The 25,697-nt window shown below is 45.3% G+C and overlaps 2 protein-coding genes across 3 annotated transcripts; one reads left to right on the forward strand and one right to left on the reverse strand.

Annotated features, from left to right (window-relative positions):
• The first annotated feature begins 26 nt into the window (after positions 1–26).
• cnnm1 (cyclin and CBS domain divalent metal cation transport mediator 1) lies at positions 27–12,684 on the forward strand. 2 transcript variants are annotated; one of them, XM_030107159.1, is made up of 10 exons: positions 27–1,530; positions 5,891–6,034; positions 7,105–7,245; positions 7,408–7,577; positions 7,737–7,836; positions 9,078–9,223; positions 9,748–9,991; positions 11,184–11,288; positions 12,127–12,228; positions 12,589–12,684. In XM_030107159.1, the coding sequence occupies exons 1-10, from the start codon at positions 96–98 to the stop codon at positions 12,666–12,668; spliced, it is 2,667 nt and encodes an 888-aa protein (XP_029963019.1). In that variant the 5' UTR covers positions 27–95; the 3' UTR covers positions 12,669–12,684. The 2 variants fall into 2 exon arrangements, with proteins under 2 accessions (XP_029963019.1, XP_029963018.1); XM_030107158.1 differs by lacking the exon at positions 12,589–12,684 and having other exon boundaries at positions 12,127–12,407.
• A 2,253-nt stretch (positions 12,685–14,937) lies between these two features.
• On the reverse strand, positions 14,938–19,777 carry got1 (glutamic-oxaloacetic transaminase 1, soluble). The gene is made up of 9 exons (XM_030107344.1): positions 19,530–19,777; positions 17,901–18,082; positions 17,695–17,818; positions 17,341–17,453; positions 17,136–17,240; positions 16,767–16,917; positions 16,463–16,628; positions 16,235–16,377; positions 14,938–15,876 (listed from the first exon to the last, which is right to left on the reverse strand). Exons 1-9 carry the CDS (start codon positions 19,636–19,638, stop codon positions 15,737–15,739), a joined length of 1,233 nt encoding a protein of 410 aa, XP_029963204.1. The 5' UTR covers positions 19,639–19,777; the 3' UTR covers positions 14,938–15,736.
• Between the last annotated feature and the right edge of the window lie 5,920 nt (positions 19,778–25,697).

Raw genomic sequence — 25,697 nt, forward strand, 5'->3', positions numbered from 1 at the left:
GCTCTCTCTCTCTCTCTCATACCACCCAGATGCTCCGAGCATCCCATCCTCGCACCACGTGATCGCCTCCCGTGTCCTTCACTAGTTCATTCAGCATGATGGCTGCGGATGCTGCGGATGCTCACTGCTGCATCCTGCATCCGCACCGGCTCTCTCTGCTCCTCCTCGCCGCCACCCTCTCCTCTCTCCCGGCCCTGACGGCGGCGCTGCTCGGCGTCCGGCCCGAGGACACCCAGAGCGGGGACCTGTCCGTGCAGGACGGGATCCTGAGGGCGATCGAGGGGACGCGCTTCATGCTGAGGGTCTACTACTCCGCGTCCCTGGCCACGGAGCATCCCGACAGCCTCAACGCCAGCGGCAGACCGGACGCTGCCCCCGCCGCTCCGTGGATCGCGTTCATCGAGGAGCCCGGGGGGGACGGCGGCGATGCGGACCCGCAGAGGAACCCGTGCGAGGAGGAGAACGCCCGGAGCTCCGACATCGAGCTGCTGGGCTCCTTCAAATCCACTTCGAGTCACAACTCAGTTTTGGTGGAGCTGCTCGCCAAAGACCTGCGCAGAGACGAGGTCATCAAGTACTACTCCATGTGCGCGTTCGACGGGGTGAAATGGGAGCACTTCAGCACCAGAGACTTTTGGCTGGCGGTGGTGGAGAGACCTCCAGAGGCGGACGTGTGGCTCCAGGCGGGGGTCTCGGTGCTCCTGCTGGGGCTGTCGGCGCTCTGCAGCGGTCTGAACATCAGCATGCTGGCCCTGGACCCGGTGGAGCTGCGGGTCCTGCAGAACAGTGGCACCGAGAAAGAGCAGAAGTACGCACGGAAAATCGAGTCGGTGCGTAAACACGGGAACTACATCCTTTGCACTGTGGTGCTTGGCAATGTTCTCACTAACACGTGCTTTGTAGTGTGGATGTGTCAGATTTTAGGAATGACTGCTCTCTCCACTGCCTCGTGCACTTTGGGGATTTTCTTTATCGGTGAGATTTTACCTCACTCCGTGGCTTCCAGGCACAGTCTGGCCATCGCCTCCAAGACACTCTGTGCCACTCGCCTGCTGATGTTGGTGTTCTTCCCCATCGCGTACCCAGTCTCCAAGATTCTGGACATCATGCTGCACCAGGAGATCAGCAGCTTTTACACCAGAGAGAAGCTGGTGGCCATGCTGCGTGTCACAGATCCCTATCACGACCTGGTCAAAGAGGAGCTCAACATCATCCAGGGAGCTCTGGAGCTCCGGACCAAGACCGTGGAGGACGTGCTGACCCCACTCTCAGACTGCTACATGCTGTCCTCGGACGCCGTCCTGGACTTCTGCACTATGTCCGATGTGATGCAGAGCGGGTTCACGCGCATCCCGGTCTACGAGAACGAGAGATCCAACATCGTGGACATCCTGTTTGTCAAGGACTTGGCCTTTGTGGATCCTGATGACTGCACGCCACTGAAAACAATCACTCAGTTTTACAAGCATCCCATGCACTGCGTCTTCAGTGACACCAAGCTGGATGTGATGCTGGAGGAGTTCAAGAGAGGTAACTCCACTTTGAAATATAGAAAGTGTCCGTATATAGCTGGCTGACTGTAATTTCCCAGGTGAAAGTTGCCTTTATGAGTTATAAATTGGTGTTTCACTTTAATCTCCCACCACCTCGGAGTTAACTTTCCTTTGAAGTGACGGTGCTCCTAAAGACTGGGTTTTCAGTGGAGAGGTCAGCGCGTACGTCAGTCTGCCGGATCAATCTGGGCCTGCATGCAAAGCCCTCTGATCCTCTGAGCGGTGAGAGCCACATGTGAAACCAGACACTGCCTCACACGGCGGGTTCGGTTCAGACGGAGGTTAGGGCTGCCGGCCATCAGAGAGGGGTTATCTTAACAATCCGTGTGGTGGGAGAGATTTCTGTAGTGTTCCTCAGATGACACAGTGAACTTCGTCCGGCCCCGCCACTCATTGCTCGGCTCTTATTTCTGAATTTCTTACAGCTATCAGCTCCTCATCATAATGTAATATTGAATTCTTATCAGAAATAACTTCTTAAAATCTTCACTGGAATGCCATTCTCTCCCTGACACACACACACACACAGTATCTTTTGTTTGATAACCATCTGTCTTGATAAGTGCATTGACCGTATTACAGCACTCTATCTCTCATCCTCACTGAGATAGCATCTGTTTGCTCTCCAGTAAGTATGCCGCCTCCCTCTGGGGAACCTATTCAATCTTAATGATAACAGTTAATATGAATCAGAATCAATGTTCTGCATCAAACAGCTCAGACTGCTCCAAAGGCAGAAATAGAGACATATGAAAGGCCACTAGCCTCCGCGTAGTTACGTAAGAATCTCAGCGACATGGGTTTATGCTGTGGAGATTAGAATATAAATCTGTTTCATTGACAAAGGGCGCTGAATAGATGTCGGCCGGCGGCAGCAAAGGCCACTCACAGGTCGAGGTCCGCAGCTTCATCTTGTGCAGGATTATTGAAGATAGATTTAGTCTGACACCAGTGAGCCATGAGCTAATTCCTGGCCCATAATTTTCACGCTGCTTCCATGTCGTTGGTGGGTCCATAAATAAAGAAGTCAGGCTTCACCTCTCTACTATTTCAGTGCTCTTAATTGTCGTCCCGCGGTGACTTTGAAGTTCCCTCCACTCTGCAGGTCATTGCCGTCCCTGCTGTGCGACCATGAAAAATTCAGCCCCAACCTTTCCCTCGCCCTCTCGCCTCCTTCCTATCCCAGTCTAATGGAGTAAAGGCTCCCCGCTGCGCAGGAAGCCCGGCTGGAGGCCGTGGCGATGTCTCACCGGGAAGGGTGACGCTCAGGGGGAGAGGTCTGTGTTAAAGGAAAGAGTGGAAATGTCACCAGCAAGAAATATGGGCGAGCGCTGCAAACATGATGTACTGTGGAACGCACAGTTCAGACCATGAACTCAGCCAACATGTCTGCTTGTCACGCTATCAGTTTGAAGCATTTGTGCATTAAACATTAAGCTTTAACTTGAGTACATATGCACTGATGTTATTACTGATATATTTTCATGAGTGATATTTTGTTAGATCTGAGGTGGCTGTGCAGATTAATATGTTTTGTATTAGAATTAAAAAAAATTAAAATAGAAGGACATTTTTCTTGATCCTACAGAAACTACATAATTATGGAAATAAGACTCTATAGGAGCAAATAAATGGTGTGAATCAGAACTCAGCCTGAGGAGGGAGGAATCCCCTCAAGTCCTGTCAGGGACCTTTGGTCTATTGAGGTTTTAAAGAAGCTGTAGTGATTAGCTCTGTTGTATAAATTTGATGAGGTAGTGAAATGTCTCTCAGTCTGTGTTTGAACCATGGGCCATGCCTCGTAAAGAGAACGCCATGCAATCAAGCCTGCCCAGTATATTCCTGTGTGGAATTTGCATGTTCGCCCTGTGCATGCATGAATGTTCTGTTTACTCAGGTTCATACCACAATTCAAACGCATGCATTTGAAGCTCATTCATAACTAAATTTCCCAAAAGTGTGAATGTGAGTGTGCTTGACACTGTCCAGACTGTCCCCTGTCCTTCGGTCAGTGTTTGCTGAGACGTTCTCCAGTCCCAAACCCATGTGTGGATCCAAAAGGACAAATTGAGAGAATCAAAATGATTAGTTGGTCCACTTGTACTCAGCCACATGCAACTTTCAACAGCCACCGATCTGCCATCATTCTTTATGATGTCGGCTTTAAACATCCAGCCAAAGTCACTGTGCTGCTTTTCAAGGTGAAAAGTTATTGCCAACTCAACACATATATCATCTGTTCTCTATCTGCTCAAGCTTTCACCTGAATACCAGACCAGCCGCAGTGTTAGATACCTTTGCCAATATTCTTGGCAAAGGTAAATATAGTGATTTTGTTAGATTTGATGTATATTTGTAAAACTTTAGAGTTGTCAAATCTTACGGAGTATGTGTTAAAAATGTCACATCTCCCACTCAAGTTACATTTATATAGGAAAAAGTTCACCTAAATCAGTTCTGACACATCAGGCCACAGTCTAAACAACAGCTGAACTGTATGGTGAAATACTGCTTATGCTACAGTTTTTAGAAACAGGAGCTTTATTGTGGAGTTTAAACGTTTGGAGGTTTTTATTGGACGGGGTTGATTTGTAGGTGAAATATAAAGACAGTGACATTAAACAGTGTGGAAGTTTAAACAGGTACTGCATTTCAGGCCATATCCTTCAGTGAGTACACTCTTGATTTAATTTTATAGCTTTGAAGTGGTTATAGTAGGGAATTAAAGAGTTCATATGTTGCTGTAAGTGCGCATGTGCAAGTGTGAGAATTCACATCCATGTTGTGAGAAAACATAAAACCAGTAAATCTTTGGGAATCTACTACCAGATGACTGTGAAGAACCCCAAAACATTCCGTACAAGTTGATCCATACAGTGATACAGATGTACAAATGGACACCATTGTATATATTATTGGCAGAAGTGCTTAATGTATTTTTCTGTTTTGCAGTTACAAATGATAAACTTGACGTGTGAACTTGGGAGAAACACCATCATGAAAATACATGCACGATCCAAAACGCATGTATTCCATCCAGCGTCGATAAGAGCATGCAGAACTGATAGAGCAGAAACATTTGCAAAAAGGGGACATCCGGAGAAGACCCAGTTTTGCCCCAAGCATGTGTGTCTGTCTGCGAGTCTGGTGAAAGTGTGTTGTTCTGCAAGAGCATTATGTAATGTATGAATGATGTAATGCAGTGGCCATGCATATCAGCGGTTCAGGGCAAATCCACCTCTGACTCACCTGAGTGCTTTAGACAAGATGACCTGAACGCTGAATATAACCTCACCATCTCAAAGCTCCTTGTTTTGAGACTGCCTGTCAGTCAATCAGCTTTTTGTTTCCTCCTTGTTGCAGTGGATTAAAGCATTTGATCCATTTTATCCCCTGGCAGTGATCTCCTAAATCGGCCCGTCTCATATGAGCCACTGGTTTTGTCCAAAGTACGGCTGTGGACTGTTTACACGTTTCTGATGAAATCTGTGCTCCAGTGACATCAGGAATTTGGTTAGGTAACTCGTCTGACCGCCAAACTGACGTCAGCGGAGCAAACAGAGATGGGTTTTGATGACCAAGCATGGGCATACATCAAATGCGTTCGGCTCAAAGGCAGGGTATTTTTAGGGAACGTCTGAACCGGAGGGTTGCTTTGTGCAATCGCATCTTTGGCATTGTGTTCATGGTCATTGTTCCCGCTCTCTTCTGGTGACGTTCAGGCTCGGCGGCGATGGTGACTTCTTGTCACATTGACTTTATCGGCTCGTTGCAGAGACGCTGCCGGCGAGCTCCGTCATTGTATCTGGCAGGCTTGTCAAGTTCAGCTCAGCTCTCCGTGAGTGGGGAGGCTGAGCGGGAGCACCAGGAAATGCTCGTGGAAATGCACGGAGTGCGTTCGTGTGCAAGTATGGCATGTGTGTGCACAGAGGTGGCAGCAGCATGGCCAGTTTATTCAGCAGATCCAGGCATCCCCAGACCGATTACATAATCTCCGCATTTACGTAAGGGCCAAGTCTTCCAAACTGTCACAGTGTCTCCACACTAATCCCCCAAATGTTCATTTTCTTCTGATGACCATCTCACACACAGTGAACACACACAAAACACTGTCATCTAAATAATTTCAATTCCAGACTGTAAGTTCTCAGTTCCAGTTGGTGAATTAATGCTGATTTTCTTCTCGACTGCACAGATCCAGTTGGAGGCTATCGACTCGAGTTATTTTTATCCACTGACGCTGTTATTCAAGCTGCTCCTGGAGCAGTTTTTAGCCTCGAATCAAATTCTCTAAACGTGTGTGCTTTTTTTTTTGTTTTTGTTTTGTTTGCGTGCAGGTAAATCCCACCTGGCCGTGGTGCAGAGGGTGAACAGCGAAGGCGAGGGGGATCCCTTCTATGAAGTCATGGGTATCGTCACGCTGGAGGACGTCATCGAGGAGATCATCAAATCCGAGATCGTGGACGAGACGGATCTGTACAGTACGTGTCGAAAAGGCAAATGGACGTCATGTCAGCTCCTCATGCTGAATGGATTTCCTGTTTGTTGCAGCAGCTGACAGTTTGTTTTGCTTCACACTCTGAATCACTGCCAGAAAATGCGCACATCCACATCGTATATTTGCATATTATTCATGAGGCGCATCACTAGAATTACAGCATAAATGGCACATTATAATTTCCGTTCCCTCTCATCCGCGCTCATGTTTTCTCGTTAAACTATTGATTTCACCTTGCCCCCCTGTTGTTCCCAGATGCTTTCCCATGCATAATTAAATAACGCGAATAAATGACCCGGTCCAACAGATAATCGCCATAATCCTTTCATTTTAATTGGCTTGAAAGTCTCTCCACAGAGAGGTATTTAGATGCTAAATTCTCTAATCTGGTCTGCGGCTTCATTGTAGTCTGATTTCTGTGCCGTGATACAGAAATAATAATGATTATGCGCTGAGTTAGTGAAGCGTGCTGTCATGGATTCACAGGGGTTGATGTTCATAAAGTCTGTGTTGTGAGGGTGTCTGCATGCTGATGAGTGTGTTTGTGTGTGTTTGTGAGAGAGAGAGAGAGAGAGAGCGAGAACGAGAGCGTACGGGAGGTAATCTCTCTAGACTTTACACTTCAGGCCTTCACAGCACCAGCTGTTCCTGCTGCAGCGACGCTGTATTTAATGGAACATAATATGTTTAAGGCTCCCCACATCTGCAGAGGACGAGTTAATTTACCAGTCAGAGGTGTGTTTATAGCGCGGGAGAGCTCCTCAGCTGCAGCTTAATGCACTAACTAAGCAAATGAAGAGCCGCAGCGACTAATGAGGTCAGTGGCACGCGAGAGGAGATGCCAATTATTCAAAGTGCAAACAAATATAGCGCGCTTGTGTAGCAGCAAACACAGGAGTGAAAGTGTTTTTAGCTACTTCAGCTGTTCACATCAGGCGAGTAAGCTGGATTTACTTTTAATAATTTAAAACACTGTGTCTCAACAATATTTGGCACTTTTTGACTGAGTGAAAGCTGCTAAAATGTGTATAAAATGTCTCTTTGCTTTGACAGCTGACAATCGGACCAAAAGACGAGTGTCCAACCATGAGAGGAAACAGCAGGATTTCTCCATTTTCAAACTGGCAGAACATGAGCTAAAAGTGAAGATCTCTCCCCAGCTGCTGCTCGCCACCCACCGCTTCCTGGCCACAGGTAGCATTGCTCCAGTTTACATGTGCTTGTATGCTTTCCAGATTCATAAATCAGGGTGGAGGATAAAATATCATTAAGGGGAAATGATGAGGAGCAGGATGTGCTCGCTTTCACTTGTTCTCATGTGAATTGTGTGTCTGTCTCTTTGAATCTGGCCTGAAGAGGTCGAGCCGTTCCGGTCTTGTCACCTGTCGGAGAAGATCTTGCTGCGTCTCGTCAAGCACCCCAGCGTTGTGCAGGAACTGAAGTTCAACCCCAAGAGCAAACACGCTCCTCAGCACTACCTCTTTCAGAGAAACAAACCTGTGGACTACTTCATCCTGATCCTGCAGGTAGCTGCGAAAGTGAATCGTGCAGCCGAGTCTCAGTGGTGTCTGTGCTTTGTGTTGTTATGGTCGGGCTGTTTTGCGTGTTTCCTCTGTGGTAGGATCCATCATGAATCAATCAGTTCACTGGACTGATCCATATTAATGTCTGTGTTGGTGCTGCAGGGACGGGTGGAGGTGGAGATCGGAAAGGAGGCGCTCCGGTTCGAGAATGGAGCCTTTTCCTACTACGGCATGCCGGCGCTCATCCCACCCCTGCCTATCGGTGAGCTAGCGCACGTACAAACCGGCACAGATCAATGAATTCGGGAGGCTCGATGAATGTGACAGCCACGAGTTCTGTAGAAATTATGCAATGCCGAAGGGCGGATGTTTTGGCCTGCCTAAATGCCACCCGGCATCTGTGGAGTGTCAGCGTCTGAGAGCCGCGGCAGCAGCAGCGAGTCAGTAATTAAAAGGAGTGATTTCAGAGAATTTCCCAGCGGAAGGACACGGCCTGCTCAGGATTATATGAAATCCAGCTAAGACTGCAGAGCGAGCACAGAGCCTGTCTGTCACTTTCCCCCGCTCCGTCTCATTTTGTGTGCCGGCTCGATGCACGTCTTGTACATGCAGTGTTCAGGGGGAAAACCTAAAGCTACCGGAGGACCCCATTACATTTCTGATAATCTCTCATTAGGACGTCTCAGAATTAAGACTTTTCTTCCAGCAGCTGTAAAAAAGTAGCACATTGAGAAGAGTTGTGAAATGATATTTTCTCTCTTTTTGGCTCATTTCCCTCCAGCAGGTTTTATAATTCATTTTTTGGGTCATTTCTAGAAGACATGCCACACAACCTAGAACATGAGTAAATACAAAAGACACACATAACCTTTGACTGTCCTTCAGATGTTCAAATATGTTCCCTTGGGTTCAGCAATGGCTCTGTTGGACCCAAGGGTGCCCCATATTTTATCCCCTCGCTTTCATTTGTTTTTTAATTACAGCATGAAAGTACAGATGAATTGGGCCATGATAAGAGACCAACAATAAGGTTTTTTTTTTATGGAATTTTATTCTTAAACTCCGTTCTTAAATTCAATAACTTTTGCAACTTTAGTGCACATAAGTGTTGCTTTATTCTGTTCACTGTAAATTGATCATAGGCAATGACAGAAGTAAACAGAAAGCTTGTAGCATGCAAGAAAGTGAAAAGTATATGTGTTTGTGTGTATGTGTGTGTGTGTGTTGGACGTGAAAGTAAAAACATCGTCAGAATTACACATTCTTGAAAATCCTCCCAAAGCACAGTGATGAAGTATAAAGATTTTCTCGCTCATCACGTCTGCTATGAATGAAAGAAGCTCAACGTGAAGTGTGGAGTAGCTGCGAAAATCATTTTCTGGAACGAACTCAGAAATAAAATACAAAGCAATCTGCTGGGGAAGGTGAAAAAAAGATTTTTGACTAAGAAGATATTTTAGATTTGTATTGAAAATGTTTCACTCTGTTCTGTGCTCTGCTCAGGTCCGAGGTACAGCTCCCGGAGCAGCGGCCTGAACCAGTCTGACTCTTTACTGAGTGGAGCCAGTGTGGGTCAGCTCTCCACGGGAGGGGGGGTCTATCTACCCGACTACTCAGTCCGTCAGCTCTCAGACCTGCAGATCATCAAGGTTACAAAGATACACACATAAGCACACACACACAACATACAAACATACCACACTTATGATGAACCCATTCAAATGACTAATTTCCTGCACAGTTAAGGTTAAAAAAAAATGGATCAAAAGCATGAAACTCCACTTTTAAGCACTTTCTCATTTAATCTTGAAAATATCCAAAATGCACACTCTTCCTCTGCTGCAGCTTTTGCCTTTGATATGTCCTAATCCCCGATTCTGACTGAACACAGACATCCTGCCTCTGACTCTCCTCTCCGTGCGCCCTCTTTCCTTTAATCACTGCAGATAATTGAGCTCCATTTCAACCATGAATATATATATATATATATATATATATATATTCTTTTTTTTTTTTTTTTTTTTTTGCCTGAAATGATGGATGTGCCCTGTGACTTAACCTCTCCTACATTTCCCTCCAACACAGTCCATGTTTACTGCAGTGCACGTGCACAGTGGTTCAAATCACTGCACGCACACAGACACTTAACATTTGGTTTCCACTGTGCTTGCAGATCACCAGGAGCCACTACCAGAACGCCATGATGGCCACCAGGATGGACAGCTCCCCTCAGACCCCGGACGCCATGGATCCGGACGCCAAAGGGAGACCAGCAGTCCCCGAGGCTCGCTCGCACAGCATCGCCCTCCCTCTCACGCACACGCACACCCGGCTGGGGCTTGCACGCCTTGCACACCTCCACCCCCACGGTGGCCTTCGCAACACCTCCCAGCTCAACGAGAGGAACCGTATCGTTCGTAAGTAGGAATCTGTCTGTGTTTAGACGAATATCCCCCTCATGTGCAGTGCATGTGTGAATCATGAGTGTTGTCGGTGTTTCCTTTGCTCACTTTGAGTATCAGCTGAATAAATTGAGCTACTTTTGTGCTCATTGTTTTGCTCCACTCATGAAAGAAGCGCCTTGAAATGTAAATGACGGGGAACCTCTGAAGCTCGGTGTGAATCTGACAGTGTGTTGGACTGGTACGGGTTTCGTTTGAAGAGGGAAAAAGAAGCTTCAAAGGATTTAAATAGACACGCCAAATGCGTGCACGCACACACATGCATACGTATAGCTTTGTGGGTGAGAGCCAAACCCCGATGAGCGAATGCATGATTAATCTAACTATTTGGCACAAACATGATAACCTGATTCAGTTGTGAGGCCCATAAAACGTTCATATCCAGCTTACTAAAAACAGAATGAAAGTAGAGATGACAAAACAAACGAAAATGTGGCTGATCGATTGAAAGTAGTCCACACCAGGTCCATATTTGGAGACTTAAACTGTTGTGCAATCAACAAAATAATGAATGCAATGTGTTTATGTTGCTTTTTGTTCAGAAATAATAATAAAAATAACGATAAACATTTTCATGCAGACGTTGTCACTCACGCTGGCGCGAGCATGGAATCGACCGATCTGTACTGGTTTCAGAGCTTAAAGGATTTCTCCACACACCATCTGTCTTACGCTGTGTGTAACACGACACCCAGTTTATGTGTGTTTGTTAGTGTCATTAGAGTAAAATGGCACAGATGGCTCCTCTGGATGTCCATCGGGGTGAGTTACAATTAGACGAGGGCCAGGTTGGATCAACAAATCAGATTTCATCTCCACTGATTGTGGCTCATCTTCATTTGGAACTTAAATGTTGTAAACAATCTTTTGTTGACCCCTGAAGAAACACGAGCTGTTCAATGCAAAGCTCTCTACCTCCCTCTGCAGGCAGAGGCAGCAACATGTTGCTCTTGTGTAGACAGATGGATATCAGCCTACAGCATCCGTTAAACTGAGCTGGAGCCACCAATAGTAGAAAAGCAGTAGAAAAGCATTTACCCAACAGGCATCTCTATCTCCATTTTTTTCGGGAAGAAGCCAGAATACCCAGGGAAACTCCTTGATCGCACAGGGAAAACATGCAAACTCCATATTTTTGTCCTCACAGGCAGTAAATCTGATGGCCAGAGGAGTCCAAACGATACAGTTTTCCTTCGCATGGATGAGATTCCCTACATCCATGAGGACCGACCAGAGACCTATGGAGAGAACGGTGAGGGCTTCTCTGTGCAACTTTTAATTTATACCCTCTGTTTTGTTATCGTTTTCCTCCTTTTTAGAATAATGGCAAGTCAAATACAGTCGAGAAGCTACATTAGGAATTGAATTATCAGTCAATGTTATAATTAGTGAGTTATATAAGTTTATTAGTCAGTTAAATGCTCCCACTTTTAAACATTTACGCCTTTTGAATCTTGAGAGGAACTGCAGTGTTCCAGAAATCCAGCTGGGCAAAGGGAGAACATGCAAACTTTGCTCTGTCTGTTGGTGTTGTTTGGTGGTTCAGAAGTTTGAAGTATGAAGAAACAAGACATTTTGGGCAATTTATGAATTAATCATTGAACAAACAGGAGGCTCGGTCATATGTGGAAGAACTACACACAGCCACAGCAGCAGGGAGCCTTCCCCTCATGGCGAGCACCAGTCTGCTCATTCACTGTGTTAGAATGGGTCCTAATATAGCAGCCAGCATTGCCGTGTTGGCCTTGCTTGTGCAAACATCTGAGTCGATAATTTGAGCTGCTGTCAGGCCATTAAATCCTCTCGACTTCCAAACTGGGAAGGTGGTCTTTCTCTGTGGGGATGAGTGGTGTCTTCCTTCAGGTTAGAGCCTGGTACCAGACTGTGGAAATATTGAAAAGTGACAGACAACAGGAACCAGAATCATGAAAAGAAAATGTTTCACATTGGCATTTTTAATTATTATTATGATCTCTGGAAACGGACTCTTAGTTTTGATGGTGAAACTTTAAACAACCAGATTCAAACAGTCAAAAAAGACTGAGGTGGCGAAAGCTTTAAAAGTGACTGCTTACCTTTTTGTCTTTCAGATGTGCCTACAGAGTCTCAGCCGTCCACCTCTCCCTTCATCAGCTCTCTGTCTCTGTCCAGCTCAGAAGAAAACCTGGGGAAGAAGCTGTTGCGTAAATTGAGTAAGTGTGCGATTCGTCACAAGCGCCGATGTGACAGCTCGCCCACACGTGCCGTCAGATGTGGAGAAAGTTTTCTCTCCGACAGCGCGGTGCTGGATGAACAGTATCTTAGCAACAGGTGATGTGGGCCGTCTCTCTGAGCGTCCTGCTGCTTCCTCCAGATGCAGCTGTCCTTGTTAGCCCAGACCGACTGTGACTCATTTAGCTTAGTTCATCTCTGACAGAAAACTGAGCTGGCCTGATTTCAGTTGGCGATAATCATCAGTTCAACAGAAAACCAAATTCACAGACAGCTACGTTTTTAACAGGACCTTTTAACTTCGCCGACGCTGCTTTCAGCCCCAACTTCTCTGTTTCTAGGTAACAAGAGGAGGAAAAAGTCTCGGGATGGAGAGAAGAGTTTAGAGGAAGGTTCAGAGCAGCCTCCAGTGACGAGCTAGCACAACGACACCGAGAGGAAGGAATGAAGCACACTTGGATCTCTTCATCTACAACCACTACCCACATCCATCGCCTCCCCTCCACCTCCTGCACGGCTCCCACCGGACGCCGAAGCATCCGACCGACTGCCGCCACCGAATAACTCAGGTCTGCAACCGAGTGAAACAAGGCCGATCTGACAACTCCAAACATCATGGCACTGGATTTATCCAGCCTTACACTGCATCCTCTGGATCCCAGCAAGTTCCAGTCACATGTTTTGCGGTTAATAGCAGAGATTTACCCTCCTCTGGTCGGCAACTTATCATTTTTAACGCTGAACCATTACATTCAAGCCATGATGTGTGACAGACATTTCTCAGCATGGAGCCCGACTGAGCCAGCTCTCACCTGTTATCTGGTTACACAATCGCTATTATGATATTTAATTGTTATTATCAGGCAGTTCCCACACATGGAGAATGATATTTGCACAGGGAACTGTCTTAAGAGTTGCCATAAGGTTGCGAAACCTACTGCCACAAACCCAAAACATAAGCTTCTGATCAAACAAAACAAAAAAACAAAAAAAAAGCCACGGGATAAAAGCACAATGTTTTCCACAAGATTTGCAGTTTTTAAAAAGCCATAAATCGATTCTCAGCGTGAATATCTATTTAATATACACTCTGCCCACTCAGCAAGTGGGCCACACGGTTCAGAAAACAACACAATTTCTTACTGGATTTTTTTTTTTTCATGAAAGTGCCAGGATTACAAAAAAGTAATTTAAAGATAGCAATATAAGTCACTGAAATACTGTAACTTGAACTGTCACAACTTCATTAACATAACATGTATTTCCAACAACACAGCTTCTATTATTCAGTATGTTTTCCTATTTTAAAAAAAATACAGCCGTCTCTGCAGATGAAGCTGTACATATTTTTTTGAGTTATTTTTCAAACACCCTCATCTAAGTCGTGCTTTTTCTGCATGTAGTCATCCTTTAAGAGTCTAGTTTGATTATGTTCAGTAGAACAGCGTCGCCACACTCTCAGTCAGGTTGTTTTTAGTTTCACATATCGGCAGATTTTCCATGTACAGTTCATCTTCAGTCACCGAAGCTGCACACACCAATTCAAAATAAGCTAGGGGTTTTAGGCTTTTTCCTGGGTAGGTGGGGGGGTGGGTGGTTTTTTTTGGGAGGGTCTGGGGTTTGAAATCAATGAGTATTCTTGAAGAAGTAGTCACTACTTGCATGTTTAAGCTGCTTTCAACCGCAGAATGATCCACGTAGAAACTCCTCTCCTTTCCATATGCATGCTTATGTGAAAGGATGCATGAACAGGACGGTGCTGACCAGCAGCAGCCTCTTCCCTCTGATGTCCGTCCTGTGGCTCACTGATATTCTAGGCAACGGTAGATTTTAAAATGGATCTCACTTAGACAGCCGCCTGGGGCTTCCAGTGCTAAGGTTGTGGAAAAATAATCAGTGAGACAGCCAGGCTGCAAAGTTCTCTAACTGTAGTTTTGGTAGATTTTAACAGTTGCTCACAAGGCGCAGGGGGATGAGGAGGTTCACGGGTTGCAGAAAGCTTCTCAATAAAAGAACATCTTAAGCCATTTTTGGAGAGATGATCAACCGCTGCAATAATTAGTGATCTGTGTTTATGAATGTGAGGTAGTCCACGGTGGACAGGTCTGCTCTTTACTGTGAAAAACAGGAAATATAACAGAGCAGGGAAAAAAAAGAGGTATGAAAGCAATACGACACTGACGTCAAGCCACCGCCTCCCTTCTCTCTGGCGTTTGAAGAGTCAGTGATTTGATTCCTTCTGCCGAGTAAGGCTGGAGCAGCACAAAGGATACTGCACGGCGAGTTACAATGAACACACACACACACACACACACCCTTTTGACGTGATCAGGAAGATTTATGTGAAATCAGAAACTCCAAGCAAAAAGCTCTCGGAGCCTGAGGTTTGCGTTTGTTTGTATTGACTGACACTGTTGGTTTGAGAGAAACAGGCAGGTACATTTTGTAAATTTGAAATTATATAACTTATCCAAAGATATAAGAAACAAGGTTATTTATTGCAAGAGATGATGGAATTATGAATAAATTTACTTACCTACAAGGTTTTTTCCTCTTTCTCTTGATTTCTGCTGTTGGTGAATCTGTTCTTTAAACTAACTGAACGCCACAATAGGATTTTCGCAGGAGCCGGTAAAAGAAGCACACGCTGTCACTGGTCATAGGTCTTTTATTCAACTTGACATTTCCAGCTTCAGTTAACCTGCTGAAGTGTACAGCTGTGCACAACTTGGTTGATGATTAGTGTGTTTGTGCCGTGAGACGTGGGAGCCTTACGTAACGGCGCGCTCGTGCAACGGACAGCCAACGTTCACCGGCGGCCGCCTGACAGAACCGGAGACGTCACGCTGTTCAGCAGGCGGCGGAGGGGCAGGCCGAGTTCTCTGGAGCCGTGACACACGGTCCGAGCGCTCGCCGCCTTTCGTGCTCCGCTAATAATAAGAGACGGACTTCACACACGGATTAAAAGTGAGGTAATTACTATAACCCCTGAGGGCTGAGAAAAATAAATTGCACAGCTCAAGTTAAAAATATCTTCGTGAGATCACGTATTCACAGTTCCAGAGTGATTCATGCTGAACACTTCTCAAAGCTCAGCCGGCTCAGTTTGGTCAAATTAATATTATTTGTCTTAAAAAATAATGGCTAAATAAAACTGGACAAACGTAATCAAACATTTGGAATGGATGAATCACAGCTTTCAGCACTTCGCTGCTGCTGAGGTAACCAACAGTCACAGACTGACTCACTAATGACGTGGACTGATAATAAAACGTGAAACACGTCGGTCGGTGACGATGCAGAGAAACAAACTAGGATTAGGATTACATAACCACGGCAAACTCTACGAGGAGGAATACAGTTGGTCCAGAACGGTCCAACCTTGTGGAAGACAAACAGAGTAAGCCGTCGGTGGGTTTGTGCGACTGTGTGTTTCTACGGGATGGAAAGGAAAGCCGTCGGCGGGATGGGAGCAGACTGGCGCCGTCTCTACTGGACGCTGGTGACCGCCTCGTGGATGGACTCGGCCACGTAGTCGATGTTCTTGGTGGTCAAACCGCACATGTTGATGCGACCGCTGGCCATCAGGTAGATGTGTTTCTCCTTTATCATGTACTCCACTTGATTCGCTGGAGGAAGTTAAAAAGAAGGATAGATTTATTCATATAGTATAACTGGTGTGTCAGGAACAGGTAAAATGTGCAACAAAAGAATATAGTGCCATGAGCTTGTGCTAAATTTTCACAGAATTGACATCATTAAATGTTGATATTTAATCCACTTTATCTTTTAATCTGTGAAAATCCTGAATACTTTTTTCCATCTATATACAGGCAAAAAGACTGCAGTCGTTTAGTATAGATGTCTAGTTAAAGCATGCGACCTCCAGTGGACGAATCAGGAACTACAGCTAAAGTCATCTGGCATCGGTGAAGGCAAAAGGCTTGTGTGTGGTTTTCTGGTTGGACCGTGTCCGGGGTCACTCACGGTTCAGGCCTGTGAAGCTGAACATGCCGATCTGGTCTGTGATGTGCTCCCATGTCCCCGGAGTCCCCAGAGCCTGGAGCTTGGCCTTCAGCTGAGCCCTCATCAGCAGGACCCTGTCAGCCATGGTCTTCACATTGTCTTTCCTGTTGTTCAGAGAAATAATCAAATAAAACACATGCGGTCACAGTGTTTCACAGCCGTGGGCGCTTCTCTCATGCTTGTGCCGACCATTCTGCAAACAGCTCCGGTGAGTTGAGGGTGACGGCGACGACGCGAGCTCCCTGAGACGGGGGGTTGGACCAGGTGGTCCGGACGATCTTCTCCATCTGAGAGAGGACCCTCTTCAGGTTGTCTGCATCGCGGGCAACGATCGTCAGGTTGCCCACGCGCTCGTCTGAGGGGACGAGCACAAATCAGACTTAAAAACACATTAAATAAACTGAAACTGCCTTTTAAATGAGAGGAGAATATCCAGATGTTTCTGATCTCTGTGTTTTCAGAAGACTTGAGGGTTGATCACAGGCTCACTCACTGTAAAGACCGAAGTTCTTGGAGAAGGACTGCGCGCAGAGCATTTCAAAGCCCATGGACACAAAGTAGCGGACGGCCCAGGCATCTTTATCCAGACTGCCGGAGGCGAATCCCTGATAGGCCGAATCGAAGAAGACGAACAGCTTCCTCCTCTGGAGAAGAGGGAGGGTCATGTCACAATCAAGCAGAATGCATCGGAAAGTCATAATTTAAATCAATTTTAGAAAACAAACAAAAAACACCTATATTTTAAAATCATAAATACTAAATAAGATCTGATATTTTCAATCCATGTATGTTTTTTTATGCTTGAAAAAAAAAACCAGATAAACAATGAAACTGAATATAACTGTGATCTTTGCTTTACTACCATCATGACTTCAGCGATTTGCTTCCACTGCTCCTGTGTTGGGTCGGTGCCAGTCGGGTTATGGGCGCATGCGTGCAGGACGAAGATGGAGTGCTCTGGACAGCTCTGCCAGAAGCAAAGGCAAGAAGAAGAAATGCAGAATTTGAATGCATTTGCGGGATCTCAAAGTGAAGCAACGTGGGAGTCTGTGAGACCGGCCGCTCACTTCCAAGTCACCGAGAAACCCGGCCAGATCGAGCCCCCTGTTCTGTGCATCCCAGTACTTGTATGGACGGACGTCCTCGAAGCCAGCGTTACTGAACACTGCATTGTGGTTTTCTGAAAGAAAAAGGCAATACAGCCTTCAGACTGCAGTGTTCTGATGACCCAATACCTCTCACAGCTGAACTGATAGACAAATCAAGACTGTTGATAAGATGTGTCAGGCACAAGACATCTATTCACACCCAGAGTTTAAAGTCTGAAGTGAGTTTATGGAGAGAGATCAGAGTCCAGGATGTGGTGACTTTCCATCCGTCGTATTAAACCAGTGTTTCAGAGAGTGTGTCATTGGGCGTACCCCAGGTAGGTGCGGACACAAAGACGGGCGTCTTGGTGTTGTTATTTCCGTTGTAAAACCGCCTGAGAAACTCTGCGCCCATCTTCAAAGCGCCTGTACCGCCCAGGCACTGGACGGCGCCCACCTGGCAGCAGGAGAAACGCAGGGGCAATGAAAACGTGAAGCACAGGGAGAACTGAAACGCGGTGCTCAGATAATAAACGCACCCTGTTCTCCTGGATGGCGGGACTGTCGTCGCCCAGCGCGATCTTGGAGGCGGAGGATCTGAACTCGGGCAGGCCCAGGATGGGCAGGTACTCGTGGTTCAGCGTGGTGTCGTTCACGATGATGCTTTCCACTTTCTTCACCACCGGCAAAACCCAGGGCTTGCCTTCATCCGTCCGGTACGCTGCAGAGGAACAACGCCATCAAATCTTGCTCTCCCACTGTTACATAACGCTAAAGAGAGAAGTTTGATGTGTCCAAAGAAAAAGTCGCTGTTTTCAATCAGTGGGAGTGATGAAATTCATGTGAAATTTGTTTTTGCTGCCAAAGTCAGAGAACTGGACTGAGACGCTGACACTGGGAAGGTCATCTGGCGATTGTGACAGACGTGCACTTTCATCTGCTGTGTGTTTTTGCAAAGTGAACTCTGTGTCAGCACACGATAAGGAGCAAAACTACGCTGTGACCTCTTGACATCCAAATCAGTTCGTTTGTTACGGTTTCAGCTCTTGACGTGGATTCTTGAATCCATGAGCCTATTCACTGCACAGCCTACATTTCCCAGCTGCCCCTGCTGCGTGTTTGGCAGGCAGAAGAGGATTATGAGGCCTCGGCCTGTTGTACTAATCATGGGACTCAGGTAGCCCTGTCATGCTACAGCAAGGCTGTGTAATGTTTCTGTCCGTTCCTCCGCAGCGTGAGCATCAGGAGTTACTGCTTCCAATAAGATTAGCATGAAAAACCTGCTGGTACTGAGGCCTGCACTGTGCCGTTGGTTTGCTTTAGGAGAGACACAGGAGTAAGCCATGCATATTTAAACGGTAATCCAATCCACTCCCTCATCCACAGATTGAGACGTTACTGCTCAGAATAAGAGCCAGAGGGGGAGAGAAAACCAAAGATTAAGAGCCCAGCTGCAATCAGGAGCGAGGTCTGATTATTCATTTTAGTGCATTTCTGTTGTGTTCAGTTCAGAGTGAAAACAGTGCAAACTGCAGAATTCACCCACAGATGTCACACAAGAAATGTTACTTTGTTGCCACTAAATAAATAGTGAAATATGACAAGTTGAGAGTTATTTAAAGAGGATAAATTCTAATTTATTTTGCAGAAATGATTTGTTAGAGAGTATTAGTGCATTTAAACAAAGTTATTAATACAAAACCCACAAACATGTTGATGCATTGGCATTAGAGAAAAAAATATATATTGAAGTAATCCCAGTAGGCTCAGATTATGAAGCTTGGATTAAAAAAAATCAAACAGGATGTTTTATACGTTTATTGTGCGGGCTGTCTTGTAAAGCTGTTCTGGGTGCAATGTTTCTGTAAAGCTGCAAATGATGATGACTGAGTGGAATTCCATTGCATTCATGTGTTCATACATTGTGCTGGCGCATCGGGCGTGATCACATTGATTTATAACTGAACATCATGTAGTCACAGACCGGTGTTAACAGTGATCGATGTGTCGTGCTATCTGAACATTAGCGGGGGTACTGACTGCTCAGGTCACGGAATATTACGTAACACCCCCTGGAGGTATTTACCGCGATGTAAATACCTGCAGGTGTAATGGATTACCGGCTCCGGGTTATCGTTACTGTGGCGTTAAGTACCGGGATTACCTACCTCCCACTCCGAGGTTGACTTTGTTGGGAAACTGGTCGTTATTAAAATCCTGCGTTAGCTTGAAAACAGCGACGGGCGCTGCTTGCGGGACCTCAGAAAACACCGACATGGCTGCTGCTTCGTTACCGGCGACAGACGGTCAAACTTGAGCGGGATAACGGGGATGAAAGACTCTCACCTTCAGCCGGGGTGTGTACACTGAACTGTGGGCGTGAAGGGATTTACCAATAGAAACACAGAGCCAGCCTCCGCACACATCCATGTCAGGTCAAAGTGCAAGGAAACAGCCTTGAAGCGGGGCTGTAGACCAATGAGCTTCTCGGAAACATGATTGACAGCTGTCTCAGCAAATAGCAGGAATGCATTAACAACAAGGGGGCGGGTCTAGTGTAATGTCTTTTAATGTAATACCAAACTGCGCCACAAGGTGGAGACAAAACGTTGTTAAAGCTCGCATTTGCTTCTTCACCCTGCAGGTCCAGTCTTGCAGTAGTTGATTGCATAAGTATTTTCTGCACAATATAACGTGCCTCTCTTAAGAATAATTACTGTTGTGTTGAAAGTCTGAAAAAAAAAAGAAAAGAAAAGAAGAAGACGTTGTGTTTTGTGTCCCATCATAAATGTCAGTGTAAACCATAAATGAGCCGGCAGCCAGTCAGGCTCCACCAGGTTTGAGTGAGTGCATGTCAGGCTCTGTAAATCTGAATATGCGCAAGTATCTCGGTCTGTTCTGTGCTGAGAACCTCGGCTGAACTGTGGTGTAAACATGCTGGCTCCTGGTCCCCTCAGCTGTCTGCAGGACCTGAAGTGGTTGATAAATGAAGGCCACTCCAGGCTGCTCTCCCCTGTGTGATGGGGGTGTGGGAAGTTCGACTTTTCAGGGAGACTCTCCATAATCTTTATGTCTGGTTTGTAAGGGATGGCTACATGGTGTGATCTAATGTCACCAGCCAGTAATCAACTGATCAACTGATAAATATAAGAGGTTCTATGTAGTACTGTGTGTACCTGATGACTTAAAAAAGTATGCAACAAGAATCCAATATAAATAAAATGCCATTGTGCAACTAATTTAAGCCCAGTTTCTTCTTTATTTCTAGAATTTTTAAGAGGCTTTACCATTTTCTCGCCATCTTCATAATCAAAGATAATTTTAACATTTGCTGTTCTTCCTGATCAAAAGACTATTCCCAAAATAATGTGATAAATATTTAATATGACTTGACACTGGCTCAGTCTTAAACAACTATCCAGATCTTCATCATCGAATGTCATGTTTTCCAAGTATAGATTGCAGAGGTGGAAGCTGATCTCAGCTGAATAATTACACCCTGGACAAATGGCCAAGTGATCACAGGAATAGAAACAGCTTATGGTTTGGCTTCCAGGAGGAAACTGCAGTACACTGAGAAAACCATTGTATATGGAAAGAACATGCAACATCCTCACAGAGAGAAGATGTTTTCAGAATTTGCAGCAGCAGGGAAATTGTGGGGGTCAGAGCAATATCTATTTGATTTTATTTTGAGGGAGAAATCAAAATGAAAAAGGGAGAGGGTAGTGGTATTAATTATTTCATGGAAACAATTTTTTTTTTTTAAGAATTTCATTCATTCTGTGTTTGTAAGAAGGAAAAGGGACAAAAAAAATTAAAATACACTTTGATGTAAAACTAACAATTGTGGGAAATCTTCAAAAAGAATTATCAGACATTTCCAATTCAAAACATATTACTTACCCAAAGAAAAGTATGCTTTTTAATACCTGTTGATCCCAACAGATGTAAAGCTGTAGATCAAAATTCAGTATATATGTGAAAGCTGAGGGGTTTTCCAGGGTGGACAGGTTGGTGCTCATCATTCAACACTTTGAAAACTCCTGTTGTAGAATTGAAAGTGGCGCATTAATGCCTGATACTGGTCACCAGAAAACAGCGAATTGGTGTTTTGTTCCTGTGCTTTGACCATCCCATTACTCACTTTCCCCATACCTGGGACCCCCCCACCCCCCCACCCCCCCAACCCCCACTCATCTCCTCCCTTCGCACTGACAGTAGATGTTTTCATTCTTTCCGACCAGGTGAGGGTGTCTCGTATGCTAGATATCACTGTCAGCCCCTGCAATTATGGGATTTGAGCTCCCAGAACAGGGCTGCAGGGGCCTCGGGCAGGGTTTGGCGTACATGTAGCGCGGGGGGCCCAGGGCCATCGGCTGCACTGTGATGTGAAGTGTGAGTCAGAGCGGGGAGTGACAGCAGTAGCCTCTGGTTAGACAGAGCCCAGGGGGGGAGTGTGTCACCTCCACATCAATGTGTTGCTCAGCCAAATATTCACAGGCATGGTCTTCTCCAGCAATTACCCGCCAGTGAAAGGTGGAACATTTATTTTGGCATCCGGTGGCGTAATGCAAATGTGACAAAAAAAAAAGGAGAATAGCGCCAGCAGGGTTTTCTTTTATCGCCGTGTTTTCATTTTACACGGGCCATCATTTCTGCTGCGGAGGGCCGACACTAAAACACACAAAGGCACACATTCAGGCACAAGACAGTCACATTCCAGCTGTGGTATCACTGAAACACAAACAAAAGCGTGTGCACACACACACACCGATGCACATTCCTGGGGGGACGTCGCTGCGTTGCTTGTATGTTGCAGTGGCCCCTGTGTCTCTGGGTCAGGGAGCCGTGGTGAGTGACCACCTTTTTAGCTGCCCGCCTTGTTTGTTTTCTGAAGACAGTGTCATCAATTCTCTAACAAGGGGCTAGACACAGCAACAACAGAGAGCCCAGGACCTCCATGTTGCTCGCTGTGTAGCAAAATAACTGATGCCCCATGCATGCAACAACACACATCAGCAATCTGTGTGCTTGACTGCATTCCAGCTTGTGTGTGTGTGTGTGTGTGTGCAAGTTGTGCGTGTAAATATCTTTGTGTGCTTCATTTGATATCAGGAGTTACAATCTATGTTTATACTTTGCACATCTGACTGAGGATCAGTGTCGTACTGAGCCTTGCGCTCAATATGAACCCATTAAAACATCTGGGTGACGAGGAGTATTGGATTAGTTCATAGTGAGAGCAAATTATGTCTGACACGCCATCCGGTGATTATTTATGTATCAGAAATTCAAGTATGTGCATGCCGCTGTCAACATGGGCAGTGTTTCCTTTCAAAAAAAAAACAAACATGAAAGCAAAAGCTGAAACCTTAAACATTTTATTCACAAGATCCACCAACACTTACAACAAATAAGGAACATAGTCGATTAATCTCAGAAATAGAAGGGAAAGGTTGTCTTGTCTGGTTTTGGAATTACAGAAAAAAAACATGAATTATTAATTAGAATTCACTGCTCTACTTTTTACATGTTTGTTTTTTTTAATTATGACAACAGCCAGAAACATGATTAGAGAAAAGTCATGTGGATTATGTCACATTATGGTTTAACTACGGTTTGTCTCTCTAATCTGCTTAATCAACTGAGGATTTTCTGGAGTGTTTTATGATTATGTCTACATTGTTGCATCTTCTGTTTATTTGAATAACACATGTTTATTTCTACATCTCTATATGATGTGCATGGAGTAAAAAAACACCCATGTCGCTAGCAGAATGAAACACAGTGAGATGATGTTAACAGCAGGAACAGTGAGGTCGAGTGATGCTGAATCCCCCAGCGTCGTTATAGATCAGAAATATTACTAAAGACTCAGACAGCAGTAAGTAGCTGCTGTATGAAGCTAATTTAAGCATATATGTGTCTCCATTTCTGTCATATACAAACTTATAATAATAATAATAATAATAATAATAATAATAATAATAATAATAATAATAATAATAATAATAAATGCATCTCAACATCAAAACATCTTATGCAAAACTAAATGCAGTCATTTCCATGCTAAGCTAAGCTAAGTTAGACAGCTGTCACTCTTTCAGCTCTTCACTGCCAAACAGTAGAATTTTTAAAAATACCTGCTAATTCATTTAAAAATGACAGAGTCTTGATTAGATTGGTGAAAGCAAAGTTAGATCGCAAAATGAAACAAAGTCACCAGCACGGCTGTCTGCAGAGCCGTGGCCGCAAAGCAAGTTTTCTCATATTTGATCGCAGTTTTGACTTGGCTCCAGAGAATATTCATGAAGGTCGGATAACATGCAGTGCCTGCTTTTCACTGATGTGGCCTTCACGCCTTCAGGCAGGGTGGAACCTCAAACACAAGGCCTGCACTGTGCTGTTATAACTGATTGATGTTGTCTTTTGGCCAGCTCAGGCACTTCAGCCTCGCACAAATATGCAAGCTAAGACACAAAGACAGGAAGTGGAAGACTCACGCCTGCGTTTTCACCCTGACTGCTTATTTATTTTTTGATTTCAGAAAGTGTCACAAAAATGACAAGTTATAAGAAAGCAGATAACTTTGTCTTGTTCCGTTTTATTAATCCACACGTGGCTTCATCCTCTCGTTCAGGTGGCGGTCGGGGTTCAAGGTTACCAGCAGAACAAAGACGCCATATCTCGGTGTTGCGCACTGGGCCAGAGCTGTCCGGCTGATGGAAAGTGTTTGCCTCTTTACACTCAGTCACCCCGAGAAGCATCAGCAGCTGTTATTTTTACCAATTATACATGATGCTGCAGTTGCGCTGCTTGGTATTTTATACGTTTATAGCTCACAAAAAATGCACCTTCATTCATAGGGAGGCAGATATTTGCCTAAACAGCCTGTCACTTTGATACAGATACCTCCGTGGTTGTGGAAGAGCCAGAAGCATTTTTCTCAGGGATGTTTACCTCTGAAGTCCGTGATGCATGCAAACTTTTATTTTACTGTTAACATTGTCTTTCCCAAGAGGGCCATTACAGCTTGAGTAGTTAGAGAGAGTCCCTCAAGCTGCGAGCATGAACTTGATTCAACCTTTCGATCATTTTTAGATTTTTCTTTCTTTTTTTTTTTTTTGAACCAGCTGTGGCCAAGTAGGCCGGGGCTTCGAGCAGCTCGAGGCCCACACATCCTATTCAGTGAAAGCCCGCCTCCCTCCTGCACCGTCTTTATCTACACTGGCCGTGCGGCTGCGGCGGCGGAGAGGATAAGCATATTTAGGTTGCATGTTTCCTCCCAAGCTACATTCCCAACACCGTAGATCACAGATATTACAGCTCTTACATCCCCCTGTTAGCGCTCATATATACAAACACACACCTGCTAGGGCAAGGCCGTCTGGAACAGAATTACCCGCAGCCTAATTTATGAGACCCAGGGGAGGGCAAAGGGCAGGGGATCCAGACTGGCCTGACCTCACTTCCTCCTTTCATGGTTTCCAAGTTAGACCTACGATACACAGAGCACGGTTTCGCTTCGCAAACATGTCACCCTCTCACGATCTTTAAAACAAACAGTCTAATTAGGGGATCTTTTTTTTCCAAACCTGGCTTGAACAATGAGCCCTGTGGGACTGCCGCTACATGCGATCGTCTTTGTGGAATATCGGCTGGCACCTCCAGAGCTAAATGTAAGAAGGTGAGAACAGGGTTTTTCTCCAAAATCTGGCCCTGGGTTCGCCTCTGGCCTTCCCATTTCCTTCACCGAGGAGAAGCTGTCATCCGTCACTCGGGCCCAGGCAGGGGCACAATAGCGCGGTCTGGGTCCTGGCTACCGACACCATCACATTCGCTGCTGATAAGACTCACCTTCCGGGACCTAGAAGAACTGAGCCATTACTGACACACACAACTGTTTGGTCCTTTGCCATTCTAAATGATGACCATGAAATAAAAGGAAAAGGAAAACACATTATGGGCTCCAGGAGGCAAGGAGTTGGACTGGAGCTGTAGTTGCATATTTTCAAGGTTGTTAAAGCTTCATGGCCTCATTATCCAACATGACTTCCAACAGTGAGACGCTACAAAACCTCGCACGGGTGGAGTGATTTTAAGTGGCATGAGCCTTAAAGGACAGATTATCTTTAAAAATAGATGCAAATGAACATATTTAAAAAAAATGTCTAAAGGGTGGAAAAAATAAGGGGTTAGTTTCTTTATCACAAGATGAGGTGAAATGATATGGAGAGAAGATTTCCACCTGAACAAAACACCACGAAAAACAACCCATGGAAGTAGACCAAGAAGGACAGTCACTGAGAGGGAGGACTGGAATGTTTGCTGAC

The sequence above is a fragment of the Salarias fasciatus genome, chromosome 13 (genome assembly GCF_902148845.1).
Source record: "Salarias fasciatus chromosome 13, fSalaFa1.1, whole genome shotgun sequence".
Lineage (NCBI taxonomy): Eukaryota > Metazoa > Chordata > Actinopteri > Blenniiformes > Blenniidae > Salarias > Salarias fasciatus.